This window comes from Equus quagga, chromosome 14 (genome assembly GCF_021613505.1).
Source record: "Equus quagga isolate Etosha38 chromosome 14, UCLA_HA_Equagga_1.0, whole genome shotgun sequence".
In the NCBI taxonomy this organism is placed as follows: Eukaryota; Metazoa; Chordata; class Mammalia; order Perissodactyla; family Equidae; genus Equus; species Equus quagga.
In genome coordinates this window covers 37,096,674-37,124,158 of record NC_060280.1, presented here as the reverse complement: position 1 = coordinate 37,124,158, position 27,485 = coordinate 37,096,674, and the positions used below count along the sequence as shown (strand labels likewise).

The following is a 27,485-nucleotide window of genomic DNA, read 5'->3' as shown; positions in this document are numbered from 1 at the left end:
TCAACTTCAATGTTGCATGATATTAAAATGTATGAACATCTCTCCTCTTACAGTGTTTTTTCTGCACCTCTGAGATCCTTGCTTGGCCTCAAGTCCCTCTGCTTGGTACGGCAGCCTGATATAATTATAAAAACTTTCCCTTTTTATGTATCTCTACCTTCATTTAGATACTGGCTCTTACTAACTGTATCACCTTGAGCTATTACTGAACCTCTCTGAGCCTTTATTTCTTTAATCTATAAAGTAGGGATTAATATCTACTTCATAAGATTATTGGAAAATTTATTTTTTTAATATGTAAATATTATAAAAACAGTTCTTAGCAAACAGTAGGTTCTCAGTAGGAGTTAGTTCTCTCTTTCCCTCCCTCCCTCTCTCTCTCTCTCATCACTCTCCCTATTCCATCTGCCCCTTTTCTTTCTGATGTGGTAGAACCTCTTCCCTCTTCCTCCATACCGGTGATCAAATGACAATCACATGAATCCTCCATTCATTGTCCATTTAACAAGCATTTCCTGTGTACCTATCATCTGTCCTCAGGAAGATGCAGTCAGCAGTGTTGAAGACAGAACACTGCATGCAGTAGAGAAACAAAGGAGGAAGAGAGAGTACGCCCATTTAGAAAGAGACATCAAGAGTTCAAACACCCTTCTGGACTCAAAGAAATGCATTTCTTAATGGCAGACTTTCAGAAAGAGTAGCAGATACGAAAAGGATAATTTTGGGTAAAGTGTTACCTCATCCCACCTCCTGTTTTACACATGAAAGAGTAAGTCCAGAGCCCGTGCATGTGTGTGCTAGCTCACATACATGCCACATACACACTCTTCCCACACCTCTGGGTCTCCAGTGATTACCCTCACATTAAAAGGGTTTATAGGAAATTTGTGCACACATTTCCCTGAGATCCCTTCTTGATTGCCTGTATAACAGATCAAATCTCTACCACACAACTGAATGCTTGTAATTTTCTCCTTGTTTCATGTGTAAGAGTTTCTCTCCCCTACTAGGTGTGGAACTCCTGAGGGGAACTCCTGGGTCCTATCCTATCACGTGATTATGAAGCTGTTTCCCGAGCACAGATTGTGTTTAAAAAATGGTGTTTGTTAAAGTTCCTTCTCCTACTATGACCCGAGGAATAGAGGATTCACTCTCCCTGAGTGACTGATTTTCTCCACTGCTGGCCGTTTTTTTCACTAGAGAAGACAAGCAAAATTATCATTACTCTTTTTCTGTCTCTGTAGTTGTATAAACAAGTAGTGGAAGCAGCACAGGCTTTTGAAGGAAATTAGGAGTATGTATGAATGCCGCGCCATCACTTTTAACTGGTCGACCTTGGATGAGAACCTTAACCTTTCCAAACCTCAGTTTTCTCATCTTTAAATGAGGAAAATAATATCGAACTTATAGGACGTCATAAGGATTAAATATCCTTAGCTCCTCAATAAATGTTGGTGATTATAATTAAAATGAAAGCTCCTCTCACTAACCAAAAAATAAATTTCTGTGATGTTCAGGTATGAAAAAGACCAAGGCCACTGGTAATGGTTTCATTCTCTCTTAGCAATTTTAATGTGTAGTTCATGGCATATTTAAGTAGATTGAATGTGCTACAGTTTACAAAGCTATAAGAATGCTATAGCTCATGTGCTAACAAATTATTTGGGCACAAGGAAAAACTAAAAGCTATATCAACATCTTGCATCTTTGGCATGGAAGACAGCCACAGCTATCAAATTTCAAGCCTTGTGTTTGAGGATGCATGTGGCTTTTACAGAAGGAAATATCATTATCATTACCTGGCCTTGCATGTCAGCAAAACACACATCACTATGGGGAGCTGCCTTGCCATATTGTCCTAGTTTTAATTTATTTGGGAACCATTCTCAATTTGGGAAGAAGGATTAACATGAGATTTGAGTTGCCAAGTATCTAAGATACTATCATGTCCAACCGTCTACTTTCCATATGGGGAAGCTATCTGATGCCAGAGACAGAGAGATTTTCCAAAGAGATTTCACCAAAGTCAAGACCAGAATTGAGGCTCCTAATTTTCTGGCCAAGGACTCCCCTCTTTCCAGAGAAAAGTGAGGATGAACAAGTGTCTTCATTCCTCTGATTATTCTTTTTCACTTCCTCACACCTTAACTGCTTTTGTTCTCCATCTAAGACTTAGATGAGGCATATTGGCCCTTCTAGAAATGTGTGACTTGAGTGCTAAGAGGTAAGGATTATGCCTTTAGTGGCACACCCAAGCACCAGGATCCCAGATCAAACTAAGCTTCAATTGTGGCACCATTGTGAGTCATACACAGGGTTTGTGAGTGCAGCTTCTGTAATACCCTACTGTAGATGTAGACGTACCAGGATGAAGGAGATCGATTTTCTTAGAGCTTTTTCTTGGTGGTTGTTTTTGCTTGTTTTTAAAGGGCTTCTTTGGCTTGGAGAGGGAGTGATTCTGGGGAAATAGTGATTTTAGGGGAAAGATGGTGGGAACAGAAGTAAAATATCAGGAAGCATCTTGCCCTGTATGGTGCTGACCCTGTGGCACACCCATGAAACCATTTCCTGTCTGACAGCAAGAATTCCTTCCAAATAACCTTCAGTAGCAAGATGGGCTTGGGAGGAGTCCTAGGTGGGCCTTACATAGGACAGAACTCACCCTCAGCAAATGGACAAGCGGGGGGATTTTGTTGCCTCATCTTCATTCCTCCTAGACCAAATCCTCTTATCCCTTAGCCACCCTCCCTTTGTTTTTGGCTCCCAGTGTTGCAATCTTTCTTCTTTCAAAACCAGCACTTAGGATCAACTTGTTCACACAGAGATATAGATGTCTGTTAGGTTTTCGTTCCACAGTCATTCATTGAGCATGTTCTTTGTGCCAGGTGTTTTTCCAGGTACTGGGGACACAGGAGCAGAGAAAGGCAGCTCATATTTATTAGGCACTTTTTAGATGTCAGACGTTAACTCACAAGTGAATATGACACTCAAGAATCTCAGAGTCAAGTGGAAAAAAAAAGCATGCAAATAAATTATTACCACTGTAGAAGACTACAGTCTTAGCTTACTGGCTTATATTGCCAGTTTACTCTTCTGATGTACCACTATATTATAAACTCCTGGGACGCAGAAACTGTCTTCTTTATGGTTGTCGTCCTGGCCCCACTGGAGCCCTCCTGAAGTATCATGGACTTTCAACAGACACTTATTAAATAGCTAAAGAGATAAAGTACAATGATGAGGATAGTCCATGTATGATTCCAGTGCGATGGAATCCTACAAGGGCTAGTGTTAGAGAGAGCTGAGGAGAGCCAATGTCCAAAGAGTCATGAAGAAAGAAGGGGAGCTTCCTAAATTTACAAAAGGGAAGAAGTCATCTAGCTGCAGGCAAAGGGGACTGCAGGCAAAGGGGAAGGGAGGAGTCAGGTGTTTGAGGAAAAGCTAGTGATTCAGAGAAAATCAAATGTGATTGGAATTTAGAGTATTTTTGAGTGTGCCAGTAGATGAGGCTACACGTTTGTGTAGGGAAGAAAATGTTGATGATTCTTTTAAAATCGCTTTGTGTTAATGTCAATGTCCAAAGTTGGCCTTCAGATTTCACCATGGGTAAAGGAACTAGTTAATGAATAACGTTAAGAATGCCATGCCGAAGAAGGTTTTGAACCAACCTCTACTTCTAAGGGCAGGTGTCTCGGCAGAAAAGTAGGTCAGCAAAAGAAATGAAATTTCTCGGTTGGAAAAACCAGGATGTGAAGCAGTGATCTTCCACTTCTTTTCCTGATGAGGAAAAAAAAGGAATCAGAAAATCCATCAGGGCTCAACTAATTGTTAGGTAACTCTTTCTCTGCAATTAGCAGAAAACGAAACTTGTAGCAGGTAAAAGCTACAGGGACATTAGTACAAGCCAACACCTGCAGCATCCCCAGAGAAGAGAACAGCTGAATATTTCTTTTAAGAGAAGAATTTTTAAGGGTTCAACTACTGCTAAAGATTGATGAGGTATTTGTATTTCCTTACATATTATTTTTAAAAATGGATTTCACAAATAGTAATTAATGATGTGTTTATGTTAGTGCTTTGTCAGTGTTTTTCTGTAGTAGTTTTTACATTGATGTCTTAAGTATGTGGAAACTTCTGAAATTTTGTTAATGAGGTTTATGGGAAGTCTTGCTATTTGAATACCAAGGTCACTCACTGCCCAGGCACCTGGTGATAGCTACCGTTTACTAATATTACTAGCCTTTTACTTCAAATCCATTTTCTACAGTGACAGCAGTCATAGGAATTAGATCAACCTCAGTGACCCCTTTGTCTCCCTAAACAGGTTGTGCTCATGTCAGTCTATGCATTCATTCACGTAGGCCCTACCAGAGTGTATTAGCTTCATAGGGCTGCCGTAACAAATTACCACAAACTCGGGGGCTTAAGCAACAGAAATTTATTGTCTCACAATTCTAGAGGCCACAAGTCTGAAATTAATGTGCTGGCAGAGCCATGCTCCCTCCAAATTACCCTGAAGAGACAGGGGAATCCTTCCTTGCCTCTTCCTAGCTTCTGGTGGTTTGCTGGCAATCTTGAGTGTTCCTTGGCTTGCAGCTCACACGTAACTCCTATCTTTGCTTCTCTCTTCACATGGTATTTTCCCTGTGTGTCTCTGTGTCTTCTCATGGCTGTCTTCCCATCAGAAGACTAGTCAGCCTGGAGAATGGGCCCAGCCTACTTCAGTATGACCTCATCTTAACTAATATATCTGCAGTGACCCTATTTCCAAATTCTGTCACATTCTGAGGTACTGACAGGACTTCAATGTGTCTTTCTCGGGGGACACAATTCAACCCACAACACAGAGTATAAACCTCTCAGGGACAGAGGCTGTGTCTTATGTAGCTTTATATGTCCAAGGTCCAGCCACTGTCTGGCCCAGTGGCTACTGGGTAAATTTTTGTTAAACGAATGAAGGTATGTGCAAATGCTTTGCTCTGTTCTCCTGAGAACTGAGAATTGTGTCTCTGTTTACCCTATCCGAGAGCATCTTCCAGAGCTGGCCTCTGCCTCCACGTCTCCACTGCAGCCCTGCTAGAACCCTGCATCTCAGTCAAGCGAGAATATTTGCTTTCTCCACACACCATGTGTTCTCTCACTTCCTTCATTCATGCTTTTCCTTGTGCATTAAACATCCTCCTAATCCTCATATCTCTCTGTCAAATGAGTGCTCTCCTTCCTGTTATAAAAGTTATCCCAAATGTTGGTAGATGGATGAATGTTATTAAAGTTAGTTATTTTTACATACTTCCCCCTCCCACCAAGATGAGAGCTCCATGAAGTCGGGAACTTAGCTGTGTTCATAATTATATTTCCAGCACCAAGTACAACACCAGAAGTAAATTTACCTTGAAACTCTAGGGCCCCTCAACTGCATGGGCCACTTTGAGCTCCTGTGCCAGGCTTTTGCTGGCTACTGGGGACACAGAGGCCAGGGGAAAGGGAGCTCATAGTTTTTAAATGCTTTTTAGATGTCAGGCACTAGCACTCTGGGTAAATAAGAAACACAAGGAGTATAATGTTTCTCCGTTTTTTTTTTTTCTTTGTGGAAGATTAGCCCTGAGCTAACATCTGCACCAATCCTCCTCTTTCTGCTGAGGAAGACTGGCCCTGAGCTAACATCCATGCACATCTTTCTCTACTTTATAAGTGGGATGCTTGCCACAGCATGGCTTGACAAGTGGTGCCTGGGTCCATACCCGGGATCCGAACCACTGAACCCCAGGCCGCTGAAGCAGAATATGCGAACTTAACTGCTGCACCACCGGGCCGGCCCCAGGAGTATAATGTTATACATGGAATATTATATTCTTTTTTTAAAGAAGGGCCCCCAAATTGTAAAACCATCAGACCCCATAAAATTGGCACCCATCACGCCGAGTGATGTAATTCTGGCCATATTTTCATGTGTGGTTTGAATGTAATCTCCTTCATTAAACCTTCCTTAGATCCCATCCAGAAATAATTCATCTCCATTTGAGACCCTCATAGCACATTTTATGTATCTGTTATTACCTATTATATTTGTATTATATTAGCATTTCATATATTTGTCTTATTTCCTCTACTAGATTATAAACTCTATGAGGACCAGGTCTATGTCGTAATAATCTTCATCTATATCATAGTACTCTGAAAATAGTGTGTGCTCAATAAATATTTGTTGAGTGAAAATTAAGAGCTACCAACAACTTGTTTGTTAGAATGGTCCAGGCATTTACATTCATTATCCCATTTAATACTTACAAAAGCCACGTGATGTAAGAACCACATTATTCCCATTTTAAGTATGAGAAAACTGAATCTCAGCAACATGAGATAAATTGACAGATTTCATAGCTAATAAATGGAAATCTGGGTTTCAAATTTAGGTATATGTCTGAAGCCAAAGCCAAGCTCTCAACCACTTCAGAGAAATAAATCATTCTTCAGAGAGTTGAATAAGATTTATTTCTTGTGTTTAAAGAATTTCCATTGGTGGAGAAGTCAGATATATAATATATTTTTTAAACTGGAGAATGCTGTGGTGCCCCCAAAACAAAATGCTCTGGGACTACCACCCAGAAGATGGCTAAATGTCCTGGGAGAGTTGCTGAAGGATACGCCATTCAGTTGGGATGCGCATTCCAGAGGGAGACAATGAAAAGGCACAGAAGCGCCTGGCCTTCGGGGCCACACAAGAAGTTCTATGTGATAGGAGAGTATGGACCATAAGGAACGTGGACAGTTGAGGTTGAAAGAGTCTGTGGAGCCCAAATCATGAAGGCTTCACATGTCATGCAAAAGAAACTAGCAGGATTTTATCCCTCAGGCAATGGAGAAGCAATGAGAGCTTTAAAGAAAGGTATTGAAATGATTGTATTTGTTTTTCAAGAAAATTTCTTGGGGGCCAGCCCTGTGGCGTAGTGGTTAAGTTCAGCACATTCCACTTTGGCAGCCTGGGTTCATGGGTTCAGATCCTGGGCACAGACCTACACTACACGTCAGCCATGCTGTGGAGGAAGATCCGCACAGATGTTATCTCAGGGCTAATCTTCCTCAAGCAAAAAAAAAAAAAAAGGGAAAGAAAGAAAATTTCTCTGACAGCAGTATGAAGAAGAAAGGGGAGAGGTGAGCGTCTATTAGGAGGAGCCTAGGTAGGAATCCCTGAAAGTTCTAGGTATGAGATTCTTCAGACCTGAACCAAGCAACAATGCAAGGATGACTTAAGAGGCATTTCTGAGGTAAAACTGACTGCACTTGTTGGATGATTAGAAGTGGTAGATGAACAGTAGAGAGGCAACACAGAAGTTTCTGATGGCAAGATTGGGCAGAAGTGTTAACCAAGATAAGGAATAAAAGAAAAAAAATCTGAGGAAGATAATGAATTCATTCTTAGACAGTTAAAAAGAAGTTTGGAGATATGGATTAGTGAATCATCCATAAGAGAAAGGATAAGACCACCCATTTATTAATTCATTCAACAAATATCAAGACCCTAATATGTGCCAGGCACTATGCTAGGTGCTAGGGGCACAGGTGTTGCTGCTCTCATAGAGAGTACATTCTAGTGGGAGACAGGCAACAAACAAACAAAATGATTTCGTTGTGAGATAAGTATCATGAGGAAGACATATAGGGGGCTATGATAGAAAATAGTAGGGTGTGGGACTAGTTTGGATGGAGTGGTCAAACAGTACCATTTAAATTGAGTCCTAAAGGAAGAATAGTTGCTCTGCAAGGAAGACCTAGAGGATAGGAGTGAGAGGAAAAGGCAGCCAGGGATACAATTTTTGGAAACACCATTTATGAACAACAAGCAGATAAGAGGGGCTCTTCAAGAGACTAAAAAGTAACAAACAGAGAGGTAAGAGAAAAACCAAAAAATGAATTCTCTTTGACAAGAGAGAAAGAGATTCAAGAACTTTGCTGTCTACTACAGTAGCCACTAAACACATGTGATTATTTAATTTTTTTATTGCTGAGGAAGATTTGCCCTGAGCTAGCATCCACTGCCAATCTTCCTCTTTTGTGTGTGAGCCACCAACACAGCGTAGCCACTAATAGACAGTGGCATACGTCCACGCCCAGGAACCGAACCCAGGCTGCCAAAGTGGAGCACGCCGAACTTAACCGCTGAGGCTGGCCCGACATGTGACTATTTAAATATAAATTAATTAGAATCAAAGAAAATAAAATTTAAGTTTCTCAGTCACGCAAGCCACATTTCAAGTGCTTAATAACACATGTGGCTAAGGGCTACTATATAGGACAACACAAACAGAACATTTCCATCATCATCAAAAGTTCTATTGGCAGTGTTGATCTCCTGTGTTGATTTAAAGTTACAGTGTCATAAGCTGAAGAGAGCTCAATTGAAGAGTAAATAAAAATAGGGCCATTCTTATCCTCTCAACTCTCCTCAAGGTGACTAGTGAATATATACATTGAATAATCAAATGGAATTTTAGGAGTGGGAAACTCCCAGTTCTGATTTTTATTGAGCAAATATAAGTCATGCTAGAGTTGGAAGGGATTGTAGCAATTCTGATTTGCTGTCCCCACTACTCCCTCTATCATGAAATGTGGAATCTGTTGTTCAGAGATTGTGTTTTCAAGGACACCCAAGGGTTAATGTTGGAGGACTAGGAAACAGGTTTCAGTCTAAAATTTTCCTACAATAATATAGATGTATCCAAATTAGAGTTAAGGGAAGACCTGTAAAACTTGAACCCAAAGATTTTTAGTTTAATTAATTCAAACCGTTTCCCCATATCACACTAATTGCAGAGAGTTTGAGCGTTTAGTAATTAATTGGAATTTCCTAATACCATAGAGCTCTAGCTCAAAAGACAATTCAAAAAATCTTTCCTAAAATGTGTTCTGCCTTTAGGAAGAATATGCAAAGGTTCTTTTTTTCTCTAATCCTACTATCAAATATTAGTTTTGCAGTTTTTATAATGTTCTCAAACAATATTTCACCCATCACGAAAGCCTGAGGACAAATGATGCAAATATAAAAAATAGCTCTGTACAATGGTTATAGTCTTATTTAACAAGATTGCTAAAATTATTCCTTTTATAATTAACTGATCTTTAAAAATTCAAAATGCAACAGGAAGCAGAAGCAAATACCTGTCATTATGGATAGTATATATAACTTAATAGGGAAGTTTTCAGCCCAAATATTATGAAATAAAGGAAAACAAGAGGTATAATCTATTTTCTTTTGCTTTGGAAATGAGATGATGATTGGAAGGTATGATTAAGAAAAGAGCAAGATTTAACTATTTCCTTATTTGGCTTTTTGAGAAATTTAGACAAAAGCAAATTGAGATGAAACATGATTATTAGATATCATATTTGATATGTGAATTAGCAAAAACTCTAAATATTTTTAAATTACACTAAGCAAAATTAGATTGATACTAATCTGTAGTTGATTTATGTTTGTGGGAAGAAAATTATTTAATTTGTCTGATTCATTTTACCAAAGATATTATGTATAATCTCAGCTGTGTAACTAATTCCAAGATTTTCTCCAGAGAAGAGAGCTAAGAGAGTTTTACAAAGGATGCAGACTAGATGTTGGCAGTTAAACCCAAGGCTGTATGTTATAGCCTCAACCAAAGCCCTTTGCTTTGCAGCAGGGGTGTCTTTAGAGACCTTTAGAATGTTTAATTAAGCTCCTCGCAGTCAAACTTGGGAGGTTACAGAAACAGTACAACATGACATAAACACTTTAGGCTTACAAACAGAAGTTACTACTTGCATGGAATCTCTCCCCTGGAGGCAGCAACACTCACTGCCTTTGCATTATCCAAGTATAAAGTCTGAATTCCTTAGCTTGGCATCCATGTTCCTTCTCAATCCGCCTCAGTCTTCTAGTTTTCCTTGACACAGACCTTGCATTCCATTCAAGCTGTGGTACTCCCTGTTCTCCAAGCACATTTTGCATATGCTCCCCTCTGGCCCTGGACTCTTGCCATCTACTGAAATACCATCTACTTTTCTTTCCACTTGACTAGTTTCTACCCATCCGTCAAGGTCTAGCTCAGATCCTATCTGCTCTGTGACTTAATCTTTTTTCTTTAATGCGGAGATTTCTCATTATCTACAACATTCATTTGGTACTTAACATATGTGTCCTTGCATTGTTGATTTATTACTTTATGTATGTCTATTTGTTTTTCAAACGTTGTAACTCCCTAAAGGTAAAAATAGGTGAGTTAGCATTTACTGAGCACTTGCTGTGTGATCCTATTTATATATTATTTCAATTCATCCTCAATGCCATAAAATAGATATGATTGTTCACAATTTACAGCTGAAAAAAATTAGATATCAAAAACTCCACCAAGATTACTCAGCTATTAATTGATAAGACTATCTTCAAGCCTAGATGTTTCTAGCTCCAATGGCTATAGTCTCTCCCAATATCGCAGTATACCATACTATTTCCATCTAATAGAGTTCTATTTATCTCGCACAGTACCAACCACAGTATATTTAGTATATACTCAATATCTGTGTGGTGACTATTTTGCTGAAGTCAGCCAACTCTGTATCATGTCTAGAGCATAGATCCTCCTCTGTAATGCCAGATTTCTTGTGTCTTATCTTAACATCATGCCCTCATAACAGCAGTTCAACAATACTCCTTTATCGTTGAGTATCTACAGGATGTCCAATAATCTGCTTGACTGATTATTTGACTAAGCTAATTATTTGAATATGAGCTATGCACTGTACTACAGTCTTCTGAGGAGCTAGGTCATTTAGGTAAAAGACATCAGCCATAATCAACCAGCAGCTTTGAAGCCTTCTGTGGTTGACCTCCAAGCCGCCACCTTTACTATGCCCCCTTCACACTTCTACACATCTTCCCACCCTGCTGAAATCTCTTTGATCTCCTATCACACTTTTTTATTGACAATAGAGCTCACATGAATACAATTACGTTTGTAGAGAAATAAAGAAGAGGGGGCTTAGGGAGACTAGCTGGCTCTTTATGTGTCACCTCAGAGAGTAACAGTCCCTTATTGGGTTATCATGGTACTGGATCTGGGCCTTAGACCTACATGCTCTGAAACTCAATTTTTGTCAGTGTATCCAGGGGTGATCAAGCTTATTTGCTGCAATGCCAAGTTATTAATTTACAATAGGAAATATATCTGCTCAAGATACCAGAATGTGTTAGCACATTCTAATTAGCACATTCATTCCCATTAGGAAAGGCACTATGGAAAACCGTATTTTAATGAGCGTGTGGCTTGATGAGCCTGGACTTTGAGAGGGGGAAGTCAGCCAGCCAGATGACACCCACGGCTGCTGTCATTGAGATAGGATGGCCAAATGAACCCATCTTGGGGGTTACCCCAACCAACCATCACTTTCATATCAGCAACCTAGAGCTGGAGCTGGAGAGTGCTTCCCCTCATAATGCTGGAGCTACATTGCCAAGTTCTTTCACTTAGCACCCAGGAAGACTCTCCCTCTTTTCTTCTGCCAATTTATTCAGTTTTATAAATTCCGTACCTAAAGGATAACTTCTTCCACCTTCAAACATCCCTTAATTAACATGCCTTGAAGAAAAAAGCCCGCTCTTCTTTGAGCCAAGGTCAGGTCAGATATGTATCCTTGACATCGTTGAGGGGCAAATCCTTTGTAATTTATCCTTTTGTTTAGGGTGTAGCCTTTCAGGATCCTGATTTTGTGCCAGGGTCTCTGATCTAAACCCCACCTCTGGGCCCACACAATCCTATTCTCCATGTAGCCATCACCTCTGGACACTGGACTACTAGCTCTCTGGGAACATGCAGAAGCTCTTCAGTCCACTGCTAGTCTCGGTACTTGTTTTCTTCTCTGAACTCATATTCTCACTTCATTTTCTATCTCTGAGGATTTCTCTTACTTACTTGCAAGCTTAGCCAGTCATTTAAAAGTATTTTCGAAGTATTCTTTTCAGAATTTTCAGCTTTTTTGTAATGAGAAGGGTTTTCAGGACACCTAATCTGCCAAATGGCTGGAAATAGAAGCTCAGTGTATACTTTTCTTTAATACTTTTCTCTTTAGAGATGCTTTTAGTTCATTGTCATATCTGGATTTTATCACTCCTCCATGAGGCAAACGTTATTCCCTGCCAAGTTATTACTCCAGCAAGGAACCAGCCCCACAGAGGGCATGCCTGGGTTCTCACAAATCCCTGGAAAGGTGGAACTAGAATTTAATATCATTTCTGCCAACTCCTCATTTGTTTTTTTTCTTTATTCATGCAGTATATTTGTGTGTGTCTGTGGTTGTCTGTGTGTGTCTCATAGGTTCACCTTGTGCTAATTCCCAAAATAACAAAAACAAATAAACCATGGTCTTTATCCTGCAGGACCATACAGATTCACATAATAGATAGACAAAGAAACAAGGTAACTTCAGAAGAGCAAAGGCAATGATAGTGGTATGATCAATGAAAAGACAATGTGGCTTCCACAAAGGAGAAGTGGTCAGTTCATCTAGGGACAAGGGTGGATAGGGCAGCAGAGAGAAAGAGACAGCACCTGTCCTCAGTCTTGAAGGCCAGGTGGAAATAGAAATTCATTAGATAGATGAGAACAGCAGAGAAGGGCATCATTCTAGCCAAAGAGAACAGCTTGGGCAAAAACAATGAGACATGGAGCAACCTGGTATGAGGAGGTGTGGTTGGCAAGTTTGTATGGCTGGAACATAGGGTGCAAGGGAGCACAGTGAGTTTAAGCATTGGAGGGGTAAGTGAAGATCAAATGATGGGGAGCCTTGAATACCATGCTTAGAAGTTTAGACTTTATCCTGAGGGCATACATATCCCTGGAAGGCTTTTGAGCAAGATAGTAATATGGTCAGGTATGTATTTTAGAAAGGTGACTGGAAACATTTCATAGCTTACTTCCTATTACACCACACAGTCTTTCACTGTGGAAGTTTCGGGGCTTGTCTAGAATGACCACAGATTTCAAAGGTTCAGAACTCAAGGAATATCACACTAATGGCCTTGAGAAGGCCTTCAGGTTTAAACAGTCACTTTCTTTTTTGAATCCTGAACTCTCTTAAGCCATTTGGTTTAAGGAGAAAAAATTAACCCATAGCACCCTGCTGCCTTTTCCTGAAAACATCCCAACTGGCTTAGAGCATCCTCTGAGACTCTAGCTAAACAAGGTTCTACTGCTGATTATCTACAACAGCTGGGAACACATCAGGCCGACGTCTCTCCAATTGTCCCGCCTCCAAAGGTTTTATAATTATAAAGCCCTTTTATATCACATTAAAACAAAAATAAAACTGCGTAAATAAATGTAACATATTTCATCCAGCTGATGATAAAAAAAACAGTTCATGGAAGTGCAGGGCCTTGTATTCATCAGACCCAAAGTTACTGGCCTAGGCAATAAACTTGCAGAGGTGGGACCTGTGGCTCAAAATGTTTGGGAATGGGCCATCATGAAGAAGGTGGACCTTGAGCAGGTCTATTATAAAAGGAAAAAAATGAGACAAAATGGAAAAGATAAGATAAAAGAAAGAATCTCCAGGTGAGAGAACTTGAAAGAGAAAGACAGAGATGGGGCTGAGTGTGGAATGTTAAATCAACTTAAAGTTACTGAGAATTACCATGAGCAAGTGCCACACTGAGCACCATGGAGGAGACAAACATGAAACAGATATCAAATGTGACATCAAACTGTGAACAGTACAGAATCTCTCTGGCAGCCCACAGCTGGATCTACAACAGAGACATGTTTGACTTGAACCATATTTTTGATTTTTTTTATCATTACCAATTAAAGTTCTAGAAAATTCACATAAAAATCTAGATTCTTCACTTTTCTTTAGAAATTAGAGAATCGGGCAATACTAGTTGGTGGTCCTGCTTGGAATAATTACCCAGCATTGAGCAAAAGCAGCCCGTTAGATGAAATGTATTCCCCAATTGGTTACAATCCCTATTCAGCCTGCTTCACTCATTTATGTTGTCTGCCCTATCCCTCTGGACATCAGACTTTGCCATCCCTGATTAAAATCTAGCAAAAAGGAAAGACATTTGTATAAATAATTATAATATGAAGTAGAAGGTAAAGTATGGTCTAAATTACTGTGGGAGTTTATTCATTCATTCAGTAACTATTTCCTGAGTTCTTGCTTGTCAGTCATCTTGCTCCTTCTGCAGAAGTGCTGGTGTCTGGACTCCTGGAGTTCCCAGTCTATTGAGGGAGAAGGATATATGAGTGAACAGTCATTGGACAATGTGATCAGTGCTACAATAGAGTTATGTGTTTAAGACACAGTGTGGACCCAAGGAGCAAGTGATCACCTGTACCTGGAGGTCAGAGAAGTAGCACTGGAACTGAGCTTTATGATTGCCTGAGCCAAGGAATGGAGGTGTTTTTTTTTTTTTTTTCTTTTTTAAATATTTTTTTTTTTCCTTCTCCCCAAAGTCCCCCGGTACATAGTTGTGTATTCTTCATTGTGGGTTCTTCTAGTTGTGGCATGTGAGACGCTGCCTCAGCGTGGTCTGATGAGCAGTGCCATGTCCGCGCCCAGGATTCGAACCAACGAAACACTGGGCCGCCTGCTGCGGAGTGCGCGAACTTAACCACTCGGCCACGGGGCCAGCCCCAAGGAATGGAGGTTTGAAGCAACATGTCAGACTCAGGGACACACAGGAGTTTGATAAGACTGGGGCATAGGATGGCTGGAGCCGTTTAAGCAGGGAATTAAAAGAATCACATTTACAATTTAGTGGCGAATGTATGTTTGGAACTTTGAAACCAGAATCAAGGAATCTTCAAATTAGGAGGCTGTCTTAGAAGTCTTGGCCTGAAGTAGAGGGGACAAACAGGTTGGGGTGGATACCATGACCCTGAGAGAGAGAAGAGTGAAAGGCTACATAGGATGAAGTATTGAAGTTTACGGTTCAGATGATAGAAACAAAGGGCAAAGTGAGTCTTTGAGTGTCACTAATTCTGGAAACTATGTTCTGTAAATCTATTGTGATCCCTTTTTAAATTCAGGTCCTCCTCTGGCTTATTGAAAGTATATTTTAGTTTAGTTTTTAAATTTTTCATTGTTTGAGCTCTTTTTCCTTTCAATGGACAAAACACTTAACTTGTAGCAAAGACACTAGCTCTGTCAAACAACAACGAGATACCACTACACATCTATTAGAATGGCAAAAATCTAGAACATTGTCCACACCAAATGCTGATGAGGAACTCTCATTCATTGCTGGAGGGAATGCAGAATGGCAGAACCACTTTGGAAGACAGTTTAGCAATTTCTCACAAAACTAAACATACTACTCTTACTATATGATTCAGCAATCATGCTTCTAGTATTTACCCAAATGAATTGAAAATTTATGTCCACATGAAAACCCACATATGGATGTTTATAGCAGCTTTACTCATAATTGCCAAAACTTGGAAGCAACCAAGATGTCCTTCAGTAGGTGAATGGGTAAATAAACTGTGGTACATCCAGACCATAGAATATTATTCAGCAATATTATTCTAAAAAGAGATGAGCTATTAAGCCATGAAAACACACGGAAGAATCTTAAATGCATATACTAAGTGAAAGATACCAGTCTGAAAAGGCTACATACTGTATGATTCCAACTATATGACATTCTGGAAAAGGAAAAACTGTGAAGACAGTACAAAGATCACTGTTGCCAAGGGTTGTGTGGAGAGGGGGGTGAATAGGTGGAGCACAGGGGATTTTTAGGGCCGTGGAATTACTCTGTATGATACTATAATGATGGAACATGTCATTCTACATTTATGCAAACCCATACAATGTACAACACCAAGAGTGAACCCTAATGTAAACTGTGGACTTGGGGTCATAATGATGTGTCCATATAGATTCATCAATTGTAACAAATGTACCACTCTGGTGGGGGATGTTGATAGTGAGGGAGGTGATGCATGTTTGGGGGCAAGAGGTATATGGAAAGTGTCTGTACCTTCCCCTCAATTTTGCTATGAACCTAAAACTGCTTTTAAAAAATTGTCTTAAAAAAGAAGAAGAGGCTAACTCTGATGTTTACCAGCTGTGTGAACCTAAGCTGTCGTCTAGGCTCAACTAGCTTAGACAAGTTGACTTATTTAAATATCACTAACATAGAACTTCTAATTCTTCACAAGGTTTTGATCCTCTAACAGGAAAAATATACAGGGAAATACTTCAAAATCTGCAGTTTAATGTCAGAAGTTTAAATTCGAATAAAGTAAATCATTTGGAGTGTGCTTAGGACATTTTATTTGCATACAGTTTTACAGATTTATTTTCTTGTCATTACTCCCCACTATTAAAATAAGCATCATAATTCACTGTGATTCTATTTTTAAAAAGACATTCTATTTTTATTTGAAATTTCTATTTATTTATTCTAAGATTCTAATTTTAAAAACACATTTAAATCTCACAAGTTGAGAAAATTACACGTAATTTGGTTTAAAAGATTTGTCCATATAAAATAAATAAAAACTATTGTCACTCAAGAACTATGTGGGGGCCAGCCCCATGGCCAAGTAGTTAAGTTCACATGCTCTGCTTAGGTGGCCCAGGTTTCACTGATTCAGATCTGGGACACAGACCTACACATGGCTCATCAAGACATGCTGTGGTGGCGTCCCACATAGAACTAGAACGACTTACAACTAGGATATACAACTGTATACTGGGGCTCTGGGGAGGAAAAGAAAAAAAGGGAAGATTGGCAACAGATGTTAGGTCAGGGGCAACCTTCCTCACCAAAAAAGAACTATGTGTTTTATGTGCAGGGGTCACTAACAAAATGTCTCCAGATGGGTAACATAGTTAACTAATGGGAATGATGTTTCATAATTATCTTTTAAATCTGTATTCTTTCTGTAGAGAGTCACTTTGCAAATTAAACATGTAAGGATAATCCTTACTTCCAAAGGAATCATGTTCTCTCCCATTTTTCTAGTAAAATACCAGGCTCCCTCCATAAAGCTTTCATTTTCCCGTTTTTGATAGAACCATGAGTAGGAGAAATATTTGACTTTCCCCTTAACTTTTCCAGAAGTGCAAATATGATGCAGCTGGTAGCATTTTTTGTCTGAGAACATGAGGGAGAGGTGAGACTGCAGCCAATTGGAGAATGAATGCCCCATCTGAAGAGGGCCAAGCTCTAGCCAACTGTTGCTGTGCAACTGGATTAAGAGCTAGTGTTCATAGAATGTCTGATTTTCATGTAAAGCCACAATTCCATATTTTATGCAAAATATCCTAATTGTAAACATGATCAACTAATTCAAAAATTTATAAACACTGTGAGTCAAATTAAGCCTTCAGCTTCCTGATTTTCAATCTCTGGAATATATCATACTCTAGACTCTGGGATTTTGAGTTAGAAAACCTGTGTCTTAATCCTGCCTTTGCTACTTACTAAACTTGGTGAAAACTTGGGCAAGCAGTCTCATTTCACTAAGCTAAAAAGTTGTCAATAATTTCTTCATCAGGCTGTTTATTTTTCTCAATGTTTTGTTATAAAAGTTTTCAAATATAAAGAAATTTAAAGAATTTTACAGTTCACTTTTTTCCACTAGATTCCATTTTTAATGTTTTGCTACACTTGCTCTACAGCATTCCTATCCATCTAACCAATGGCCAATCCATCTTCCTTTGTGGATCAGTTTCAAAGTAGTTACAGACATCAGTATACATCCTTCATTGGATTGTTTTGAAGAATAAATGGAATGATGCACAGAAAGCATCAAGCACAATATCTAGCACATACACAAACAGAGTCATAGTAGCCCCCTTCCCTCCATCCCTGTTTACTCTGTATAACTAGAATGTCATTGAACCCACTAAGGGTGTGTGTGTTTATACTGAGGAAAGAAGGATATTTCTATGATGACTTTTCCATCAAAATCCTGTTGGCCCCTACATTCAAAATGTATCCAGAACCTGGACTTCCACCAAAATAGAGTACCCCATTCCTCTCTAATTCTAACTCTTATTAAAAAACAAAAACAACTTTAGGTGCAATAAAACAAATAAGCATAAGATGACTCTAAAAGTTGGAAAGAAGTCAGACTGGCTTGGAGAGGAATAACACTGCTGTGAGCTCCCTGGATTTTTCTTCTTTTTACCAAACATTCTGGATGTGGCCCTGGAGAAACCTACCCCCCAGAACTGCCAGCAGGCATGGACAAAAAAAGCCTCAAGAAAAGCCTGCTCCCTATAACCAAAGGACCGGGTAAAGGGTAAACTGATAGAACAAGGAACCTTTTGATAATACTGGCCCTACCCTAGCCAAACATTAAAGGAAAAACTGTCCCCTCACCCTTACAGTACCGGTGGGCTATGCAGATAGCTAAACTTCTGGCCCCATCAGAGACAGCCGGGAGAGGCAATAATGAGATGGCCCTCCACTTCTCCCATTGGGCTGGTGTCAGTGGGCCAAACAAGAGCTGAACTTCGACCCCCATCTGGCAGCAAAGAGGCAGAACAAAGTGGTATGAAATGGTGCTCATTGACACTCCACTTTCCAATGGGGAGCTGAACTTGCACCTTACCCAGCAGCAACAAGTAGTAATGAAATGGTGCTAGTTAGGATTCCATTCCCCTACTCCTGGTATTGGCAGGGACCAGCTGGAGCTGAACTTCCACCCCCAGACAGTGGTGATGAGGTAGAAGGAAGAGGGAAGTAGTGCTAGTTGGCAAACCACTTTACCTGCCAGGGTAGTGTCAATGGGGCCCAGTGGGGTGCTGAACTTCTAGCCCCACCAAGAGGCAAGGAGGCAAAATGAGGTGATTCAAGGTGGTGCTAGTCAGCACCCCATTTTTTCTCCCTCATTGGTGTCAGTAGCCCAAAAGGAACTGAGCTTCAACCCTACCCCCAGTGGCAATGAGGTAAAATAAGTAGAATACTAGTTGGTACCTGACTTTCTCTCCTCCCTGGTGTCACCAGGGCCAAGTAGGGAGCTAAATATCCATCTCACTTGGATTTGCACACTATGCTTAAACCAATCTACTACCTGCAGAAAATTATAATCTTAGATAAGATCCAGTGTCTCACAACATAACACCTAAAATGTCCAGTATAAAATAAAAAATCGCTTCTCATACTAAGAACCAGAAAATCTCAACTTGAATGAGAAAAGACAGTCAACAGATACCAACACTGAGATAACACAGACATTGTAATTATCTGACAAGGATTTTAAATGGCCATCATGCTCCAATGAGCAATTACAAACACATTCGAAATAAATGAGAAAAAAAAATGGAAGTCTCAGCAAAGGAATAGAAGATATAAAGAAGAACCAAATAGAATGTTAAAGATTTAAGATACAATAACCAAAATAAAAAACTCACTGGATGGGCTCAATAGCAGAATAAATATGACAGAAGAAAGAATCAATGAATCTGAAGATAGAAAAACAGGAATTAATCTGAACAGAAAGAGAAAATAGACTGGAAATGTATCCACTGCTCACCACTTTCTCTCATACCACTCTGGTACAAAGCACTGTTATATTTTGCCTGAATATAGCAATAGTCACCTGGATGATTTCACTTCTTCAATCTTTGCCTCTTCAATCTATTTTATGCCAAAGTAATCATTTGTAAATGTAAATCAGATCAAATAATTCTTCTCAGTAGCTCCCTATTTTTCTGATAGTAAAAATCTGAGTTTTAAAATGGTCTACAAGGCCCTTCAGGATTGTCCCTTGTTGCCTCTCTGCCTATAGTAGGCAAAAAAAGATGGCCCCATGATCTCCACCTCCTTTATTCTTCCCACAGTTAAATTACCTTACATGGAAAAGGGATTTTGCGAATGTAATTAAGATTGCTAATCAGTTGATCTTAAGATAAGGAACTAACTAGATGGGCCTAACCTGACCTTTGAAATGCAGGAAGTTATATCCATCTAGTTGCAGAAGAGCAAGCCAGAGAGAATCCAAATGTGAAAAGGATTTAATGTAGCATTTCTGGCTTGAAGGTAGAGAGGGCCACACGGCAAGAAATACGGGAGGCCTCTAGAAGCTGAGAAAGGCTCCCAGCTTGACAGCCAGCAAGGAAACAGGGACCTCAGTCTTTGTGATGATTAGTTTTATATGTCAACTTGACTGGGCCAGGGGTTCCCAGATATTTGGTTAAACATTATTCTAGGTGTGTCTGTGAGGGTGTTTCTGGATGAGATTAACATTTGAATCAGTATACATACTGAGTAAAGCAGATTGCCCTCTCTGGTATGGGTAGCCCCATCCAATTCATTGAAGGCCTGAATAGAACAAAAAGGCAGAGAAAGGAAGAATTTGCTCTCTCTTTCTGACTATCTTTGAGCTGGGACATTGGTCTTCTGACTTCAGACTCAGACTCAGACTGGAACTTACACCATCAGCTCCCCTGGGTCTCCAGCTTGCCAGCTATAGATCCCAGGATTTCTCAGCATCCATGACTGCATGAGCCAATTCCTTATAATAAAATTATATATCCTATTGGTTCTGTTTCTCTGTAAAACTCTGACTAATACAGTCCTACAACCACAAGAAACTGAATTCTGCGAACAACCTAAATGAATCTGGAAGCAGATTTTTCCCCAGAGCATCCCAGTAAAGCTCAGCCTGGCTAATACCTTGATTTCAACCTTATGAAATCCTAGCCAGACAACCTAGACAAGCCCACCCAGACTTCTGACCTACAGAACTGGTGTTGTTTTAAGCCGCTAAGTTTGTGGTAATTTGTTACTCACCAATAGAAAACTCCTACACTGACTACTTCATCTTTTACCATTGTCCTTTCCTCGTTGACTCATTCAACCACACTGCTTCCTAGCTCTTCCTTGACAACATCAGGCACCCTCCCGCATTAGGGCCTCTGCGTTGGCTGTTCCTGATGGCTGGAATGCTCTTTCTTTAGATATTCATATGACTAGTTTCCTCACCTCTTCGATCTTTCCTCAAATGTCACCTTCTCAATGAATCCTACCCAGGCCCATCCCTGCCACAATCTTTCTTACACTATTCTCCTTTTTCTTTTTCTCTAAAATAGTTTTTGCCTTTTAGCATACCATATAACAAATTTACTTATTATATCTATTCCTTATTAGTGGTCTACCTCCATTACAATATAAGCCCATAAGCGTAGGGATATTTGTTTTGCTTACAAACTTTCTGGGAACCTGGAATGGTTCCTGGCATAGTAGGTGCTTGCAAAGTATTTGTAGAATAAAATGAATGAACTCTATGTCAAGTTACCTCTCAATGCATCGCTTTGTAACATACTACTTATAGTCCAAGCTATGATGTGCATTTTACAGCCTTCCTCATAATAAGGCTAAATATAGATATAATGCTTCTCTTTGTGCATGGGAATGTGGTAGCAAATAACAGAGTCTTGGTGTAGTCAATGGTATAAAAATATATTGGATGGCTCTTTGTCATTCTTATATTATTAAGAGCACAAAAATAGAAGAGGAACTTTAATGATTGGAGCTGAGATATTTGGGAGAAAAGGATGGGTGATACAAAAGACACCTTGGTCAAACCTAAGGCTTGCAAAATACATTTTAAAAACTACTGATATAGAAAGGTGAGCTAGTTGCCTTCTAAGATCCCTTACAATTCTATATTTCATAATTTTCTGGCCTCTACACAATGCAGTGAACTGTTGGCTCAAGATTTGATCACTCATCCTTTTATTGATGACCCTCAAGTCTGCATTTGCAGTCCTCTTTGAGGACCTAAATTCTTATCCTTTGTTTCCAACTGCTTCCAAACACGTCTACATGGATGTCCCACCATTTCCTGCAACTGAGCTTGTCAAAATCGTGTGCATCCTCATGACCCTGGATTCCATTCCCCTCCCTCCTTTTGCCTGTTGCTTAGACATTCTTCCTCCCCTCGTCCTTCAATGCTTGAGTCGATCTCTGGACCCGCTGTTTCTCCCTTCAAATTTCCTGTCTGATGTTGCCCTTTCTTTTCATTATCACTGCAGTCACCCTTGCTCAGGCTGTCACTTCCTCAAACCTAGATTACTTGGTCAACATCCTAACTGATTTTCCTGCCTCCCATCATATCTGCACTTCCTTCTCCATCAATCCTATATATGACCATTTGTTAATTTTCCTACATGCATTTAAATATTCTTGGTGCCTCAGAATCTTCCAATGAGTCCATTTTGCCCACAGAGTATATTTTAATTAACAAACAATCAAACAAACAAAAAACCCACAGGCTGACATGTAAGATCTTTCTTGGTCTGGCCTATTCAATCTAGTCTCTGTCCCCCAGATTCTCTCTGTCTTTTTGAATACTCCATCCTCCTGAGTACTAACGTGGTGTTCAATGTAAGAACAGATGTTTTAAACAAAGGAAAATTGGGGTAAGACTAGTTTAAGGAAATGTTTTGAAATTAAGGAAAGACTTTGCATGGTATTTTGACATTTGTTATAGTGAAGGACTCAGATATCTGCCCTGATATGAGCATCTTTCTTGATGTGCAAATGTATCTTACTTTGGGAAGCCATTTTCATAGGTTGTAAATTGCTGATATATATCTCAATGAATGTAAAAGCAACCTAAATCATGAGGGGGTCACTCTGTGAGTTGTGTTCTCTACTTGTTTCTGCAGGGAGCCCCGGAAGGTGGTCCTGCACAAAGGCTCCACTGGCCTGGGCTTCAACATCGTGGGTGGGGAAGACGGAGAAGGTATTTTTGTATCCTTCATTCTGGCCGGTGGACCAGCAGACCTGAGTGGGGAACTCCAGAGAGGAGACCAGATCTTATCTGTGAGTATTTCTCCTTAATCTTCATTCCCTCCATGTCTGATACCATTCAAGAAAAAGTCACTTTCACTTGTGACTCCAAAAGCACCTTAATTACAAAGGGAAAATGGATGAGAGCATTACAGCTTCAGGTGCATGTTACAGTTTAAATGGTGTTCAGGGGCTTGATGCTTGTTGCTTACTTCCCTCAGATACAGATAATGGTGCCAGTGTTTACATTTAGATTTTCTGAAACATATTTGCATCCAAGAGAACATTGAGAAGCATGCCTTTTTTAGGTATATTACTTATTTTTCAAACTGCAGATTTTTTCCCAAATCTAAGAGGATACTCTAGAAATTCCACCTTTATAATACATATAGTTTGTTGCATATAACTATGTAAGAAAATGCATAAAATAATTTCATATGCAATTTAGTAGCATTGATAAGTGGTAGTAACATCATCGTTTACCTAAATATAAGAATTGCCCTCAACAAGTTATTAAGCATTTATATTTACCGAGGATTTTATAAAAGCAATTTTTAATACTCACAATCACCCTGAAAGGTGTTGCCCCATGTTCAGATGAAGAGAATAAAGTTCAGAGAAGTTAAGTAACTCGTCAAAGTTTACCTAACTACAGTCAGAGCTGGAATTTAAATATTCAGTTTTAATGCCCATCACACAACACTCTCTCTTTCCTCCTCTATTTCTTCCCTCCCTCCTGCTCTTTTTCTCTTCCTTCCATCTTTCTTTTTCTCCTCCTTTCTTCTCCAAGTCCTTTCTGTTATCCAAATATTTATTGACTGCTTCTTTCCACCACATCAAGCTACCTCCCTAGTAAAAACTTTATGACAAATCCCTTGTAAGTGTTCATGCACATACTGAAATTTTGGTTGTCATGCAAATAATAGTGGAGAATTACTCAAGGAGCCCAATTCTTATGGCTGAGGTTATGGTTCAAAACTCAATGAAGCACTTAGTTTGTGGTTTTCATTGTTTATTTAGCAAAATTTGTCTTTGTTTTACAGCTATGATTTATAGTCAAATCTTCCAAGTGACCTTATATTGTTAATCATCACTCTATTCCCCCAACACATGCACAGAATTTACCTATATAACGTAGTCAGTTGACCCGAGTCAAGTGTCCAGTGGTCTGCATCCATGGCCTTGCTTTATGTGTTTCTGTGGTTCAGCCACACATACAGGCCTGTGCTCATTCCTCAGTTAGCAGATGTCTGGTAGGATTGAGTATGGGAGAAATTGTAGGGTCCCATGCCAGCATCTTGTTTTGCCATCCAAGAGCTGAACATGACGCCTTCAACTTTTTCTCCCACCTACTTCTTCTATACTTACATGATATATAAGATATAACTTAAAGGATTTAATAAGCTATTAAACCTTATTGCCCATATTTATGTACATGTCTGTCTTTCTCTCCAAAGTGGCAAAAGCTCCTTGAAAGCAAATCCTCTGTCTTATATGATTTTGTATCCTCAACATTTAGCACAGTGCCTGGCACATAGCAGTTTCTCAAAAAAGTGTTTTTTGAATGAAAAAGTATTGAATAAAAATAATGATACTTCACAAAGTCGCGATAGCCTGGGAGATAGACTCTAAAATTCTATCTAGAATATAGTTACATGTCTTCATCGTCCTGGCTCAAAATCTGCAGCCTAGTGGATCCCTCTGTCATTTCATAATAATCAGCATTCACATTTGTCATAGCACTTTCCCAGACAGAAGCACTTTCACATGCATTAGTTTGGGGAATCTCAAAGAAATTCTAAGTGTCAGGATAAGTTTTTGTTACTCTCACTTTCCACATCAGGGAAGGGGATTCAGAAAGACTAAATGATTTGTCCAAAACTCCACAGCTACTGACTATGCTGTTGGACTCAAAATCAGGTCACCTGACCCAAAATCAGTGTTCTTTCTCCACTCAGCACAATCGCTCTTCAAAACCTGTCAACGGTCTCACTCAACACCTTAGTACACACTGCTCTGTGTGCACATCACACTTAGGAGTACACAGAGCTATAAAAAGCTAATACTTACATGGTACTTTTGAGTCAGTCACTCTTATAACTAATTCAATTTTATAACAATGCTATGGCTTATTATGTTCATTTTAAAGATGAAGACACTGAGGCAGAGATGACAGACTCTTTAACTCTGTTTAAATGAGAAATCCACGAAGCCATAGGTTTTATTCATTTTAACCTCTATACCTGTGGTAGAAAAAGGATGAGCTAGTAATCTTCTTATGGCTCAAGGAGGAAAACTCACAAGTATTTCTTTCAAAAGTAGACGTATCCACTTAAATATTATTGCCAGGACTATATAGCAAATAAGGCAATCAATCAGAATATAGTTCCCTTAGAGATGGCAATTCATAGAATCTAACAATCTCTGAAGTTCAGATATTATATCCTTTTTTTATGTAAAATACTTGCAAGGACAGTTTGATGTTGAAAATATTATCTACTTTTTGCAATCAAAAAAGAAGAGGGAATATTTCTCCTTTGTATCTTGTGAAAATCTATTTAAATTGTTGCTAGAAAGTGGCTAATTTCAAAGCTCAGTATTGGAATTTTACTGGTTAACACTGTGAGAAAAGAATAAACAAGCTTGAGAAACTCAAACATTACAATATAGAAAAAAATGACAGAATAGAATTATTAGCAATGGATTTTAGCAGATAATATTTTGCATCGATAGCTTGCAGTGGACATGTAAGGACAAACTATATCTTCCTGTAAAACACAAGAACACACACTCTAAATAGCAATCAAGAGTTAAATCAAAATGCAATGCATATTACTAGGTCATGTAAGATTAATTTGCGAATAAGTTATGCTAACATAGTAAGTTCAGAGAAGAGAAACAGAATCCCCAGTGAACAGAACAGAAAGGTAGGTCTCGGCTCTCAATTGGTCTTCATAGAGAAAAGACTTGTATAATAGACAATTACCTTTCTAATCAGGGGCATGATGTCCATTCCTATCTTCTAGAATTATTCTCCCACACAGACTATAGAATCTTCCTAGATAATTTGTTTTATTAATGCCTTACTATGCGCCAGATTCTGTACTAGGACTTGAAATCTCAAAGATGAAGGAGATAAATATTCTGTCCTCAGAATGTTCGTAGCCTGAAAGCAGATATATCAATATGTGTAATATGTGTATGAGTGCATAGATGGATCTGGATATAGGTATAGATGGCATACTGGGGAAAGAGAGGAGATGGACCAGTTAGAATAGAGCATGTCATATTGTAAGTACTCAATCAATACTGCTATTACTACTAACAACTCTGCATGAAGAATATGTCTGAGGGGCTGACCCAGTGGCATAGTGGTTAAGTTCACACACTCTGTTTCAGTGGCCCGGGGTTCTTGGGTTTGGAGCCTGGGCACAGACCTACACACCACTCATCAGCCATGATGTGGCTGCATCCCACATACAGAATAGAGGAAGACTGGCACAGATGTTAGGTCAGGGACAATCTTCCTCACACACAAAAAAGATTATGTCTGATTTTTCAGAGTATCAGAAACCATATACAAAAAAGGCCTCTTTTAGACAGTTTAAGCTATTCTTTCTTTGGGGTAGAGCTTGGACTAGAACAGCATTTCCCAAAGTGTGTTTCACAAGACACTGGATTGTATTAGGTTGCTACTGAGGATTCCCTTGTACCCGGTTTCTTCACTGAAGAACTTCTCTAAAACATCTGTTTACCAGTTTGCATTGGGAAGCTCCTTAGAGGAAGATAAATTATATGTTTTCTCCCAAACATATTTGACCGCCAACTCCTTACATAAGGAGCCCCTCACAGGACACCAGTAGTGGGAAATACTTGAGTAGATATTTTTATATTTCCCGTAACTGACAAAGCTTTCCCACAAAGCAGTCATACTTGCCTGCAAAGAAAAGGCAACCAGCCTTCTGTGATGTTTTAAGATTATGGGCGCCATCTAGTGTTCGTGCCTTGTTTAAACACATTGCATGGGCACCTGAAGATAGAGGATTTCAAAGCTTCATTGTAGGGATTTATCCACCCCTGCCCCCTCCCCACCAGAACTACAGAACCAGAGTAATTAAGATGCTGAAAGATAAAGAAATCATCACCTGAGGCTATACTCCTTCCATGTATTGTGAGTGATCTTTTCTCTCTAATTTCTCCCTTGCGTATCCTATTTCTCAGGGATTTGTTAGAGAAAGTCTTATCCAAAATTGAACCATCTTCCTGAGGTATTCACGGAGGAGAATTTAGGGCATTCAGCTAGCAATCACATTAAATAGTGCAGAGGCCTCCTCAGGCATTCTTCCTGCAGAGGGAAGAATAGAATTGCTTCTGTTATTATTTATTTCAATGCTCTGTTATGAGAAAATGTAGAGCAGAGCATGAAGCAGAAATACCCCTATAAAGATTCTTTCCTGTCTCACCAAGAGGTTTGAGTTGGTTCCTTCCTCAGGAGCCTAGCAAAGATCCCCCCAGCTGGCCTTGCTAGCTCCAAAGCCCGCTCTTGCTGGACTTAAAGGATTTCACTCTGTTCGAAGATATGTGGTTGGGAATATGTGTTGCCAGAAGTGAAATGTTGCAGCTGTTGAGGAGAAGGTACAATAGTAAATTGCGAATTTTCAAATTGCAATTGCATTGTGGATTTAGAAAGAGAAAA

At 39.5% G+C, this 27,485-nt stretch overlaps 1 protein-coding gene across 2 annotated transcripts in view; it reads left to right on the top strand.

The window, feature by feature from the left end:
* DLG2 (discs large MAGUK scaffold protein 2) overlaps positions 1-27,485 on the top strand; it is a 1,814,300-nt gene that overhangs the window by 1,455,754 nt on the left and 331,061 nt on the right. For both annotated transcript variants that reach the window (XM_046685982.1, XM_046685984.1), the window contains one exon: positions 22,666-22,822. In XM_046685982.1, coding sequence (XP_046541938.1) covers positions 22,666-22,822 — 157 coding nt within the window. The remainder of the gene's footprint in view (positions 1-22,665; positions 22,823-27,485) is intronic.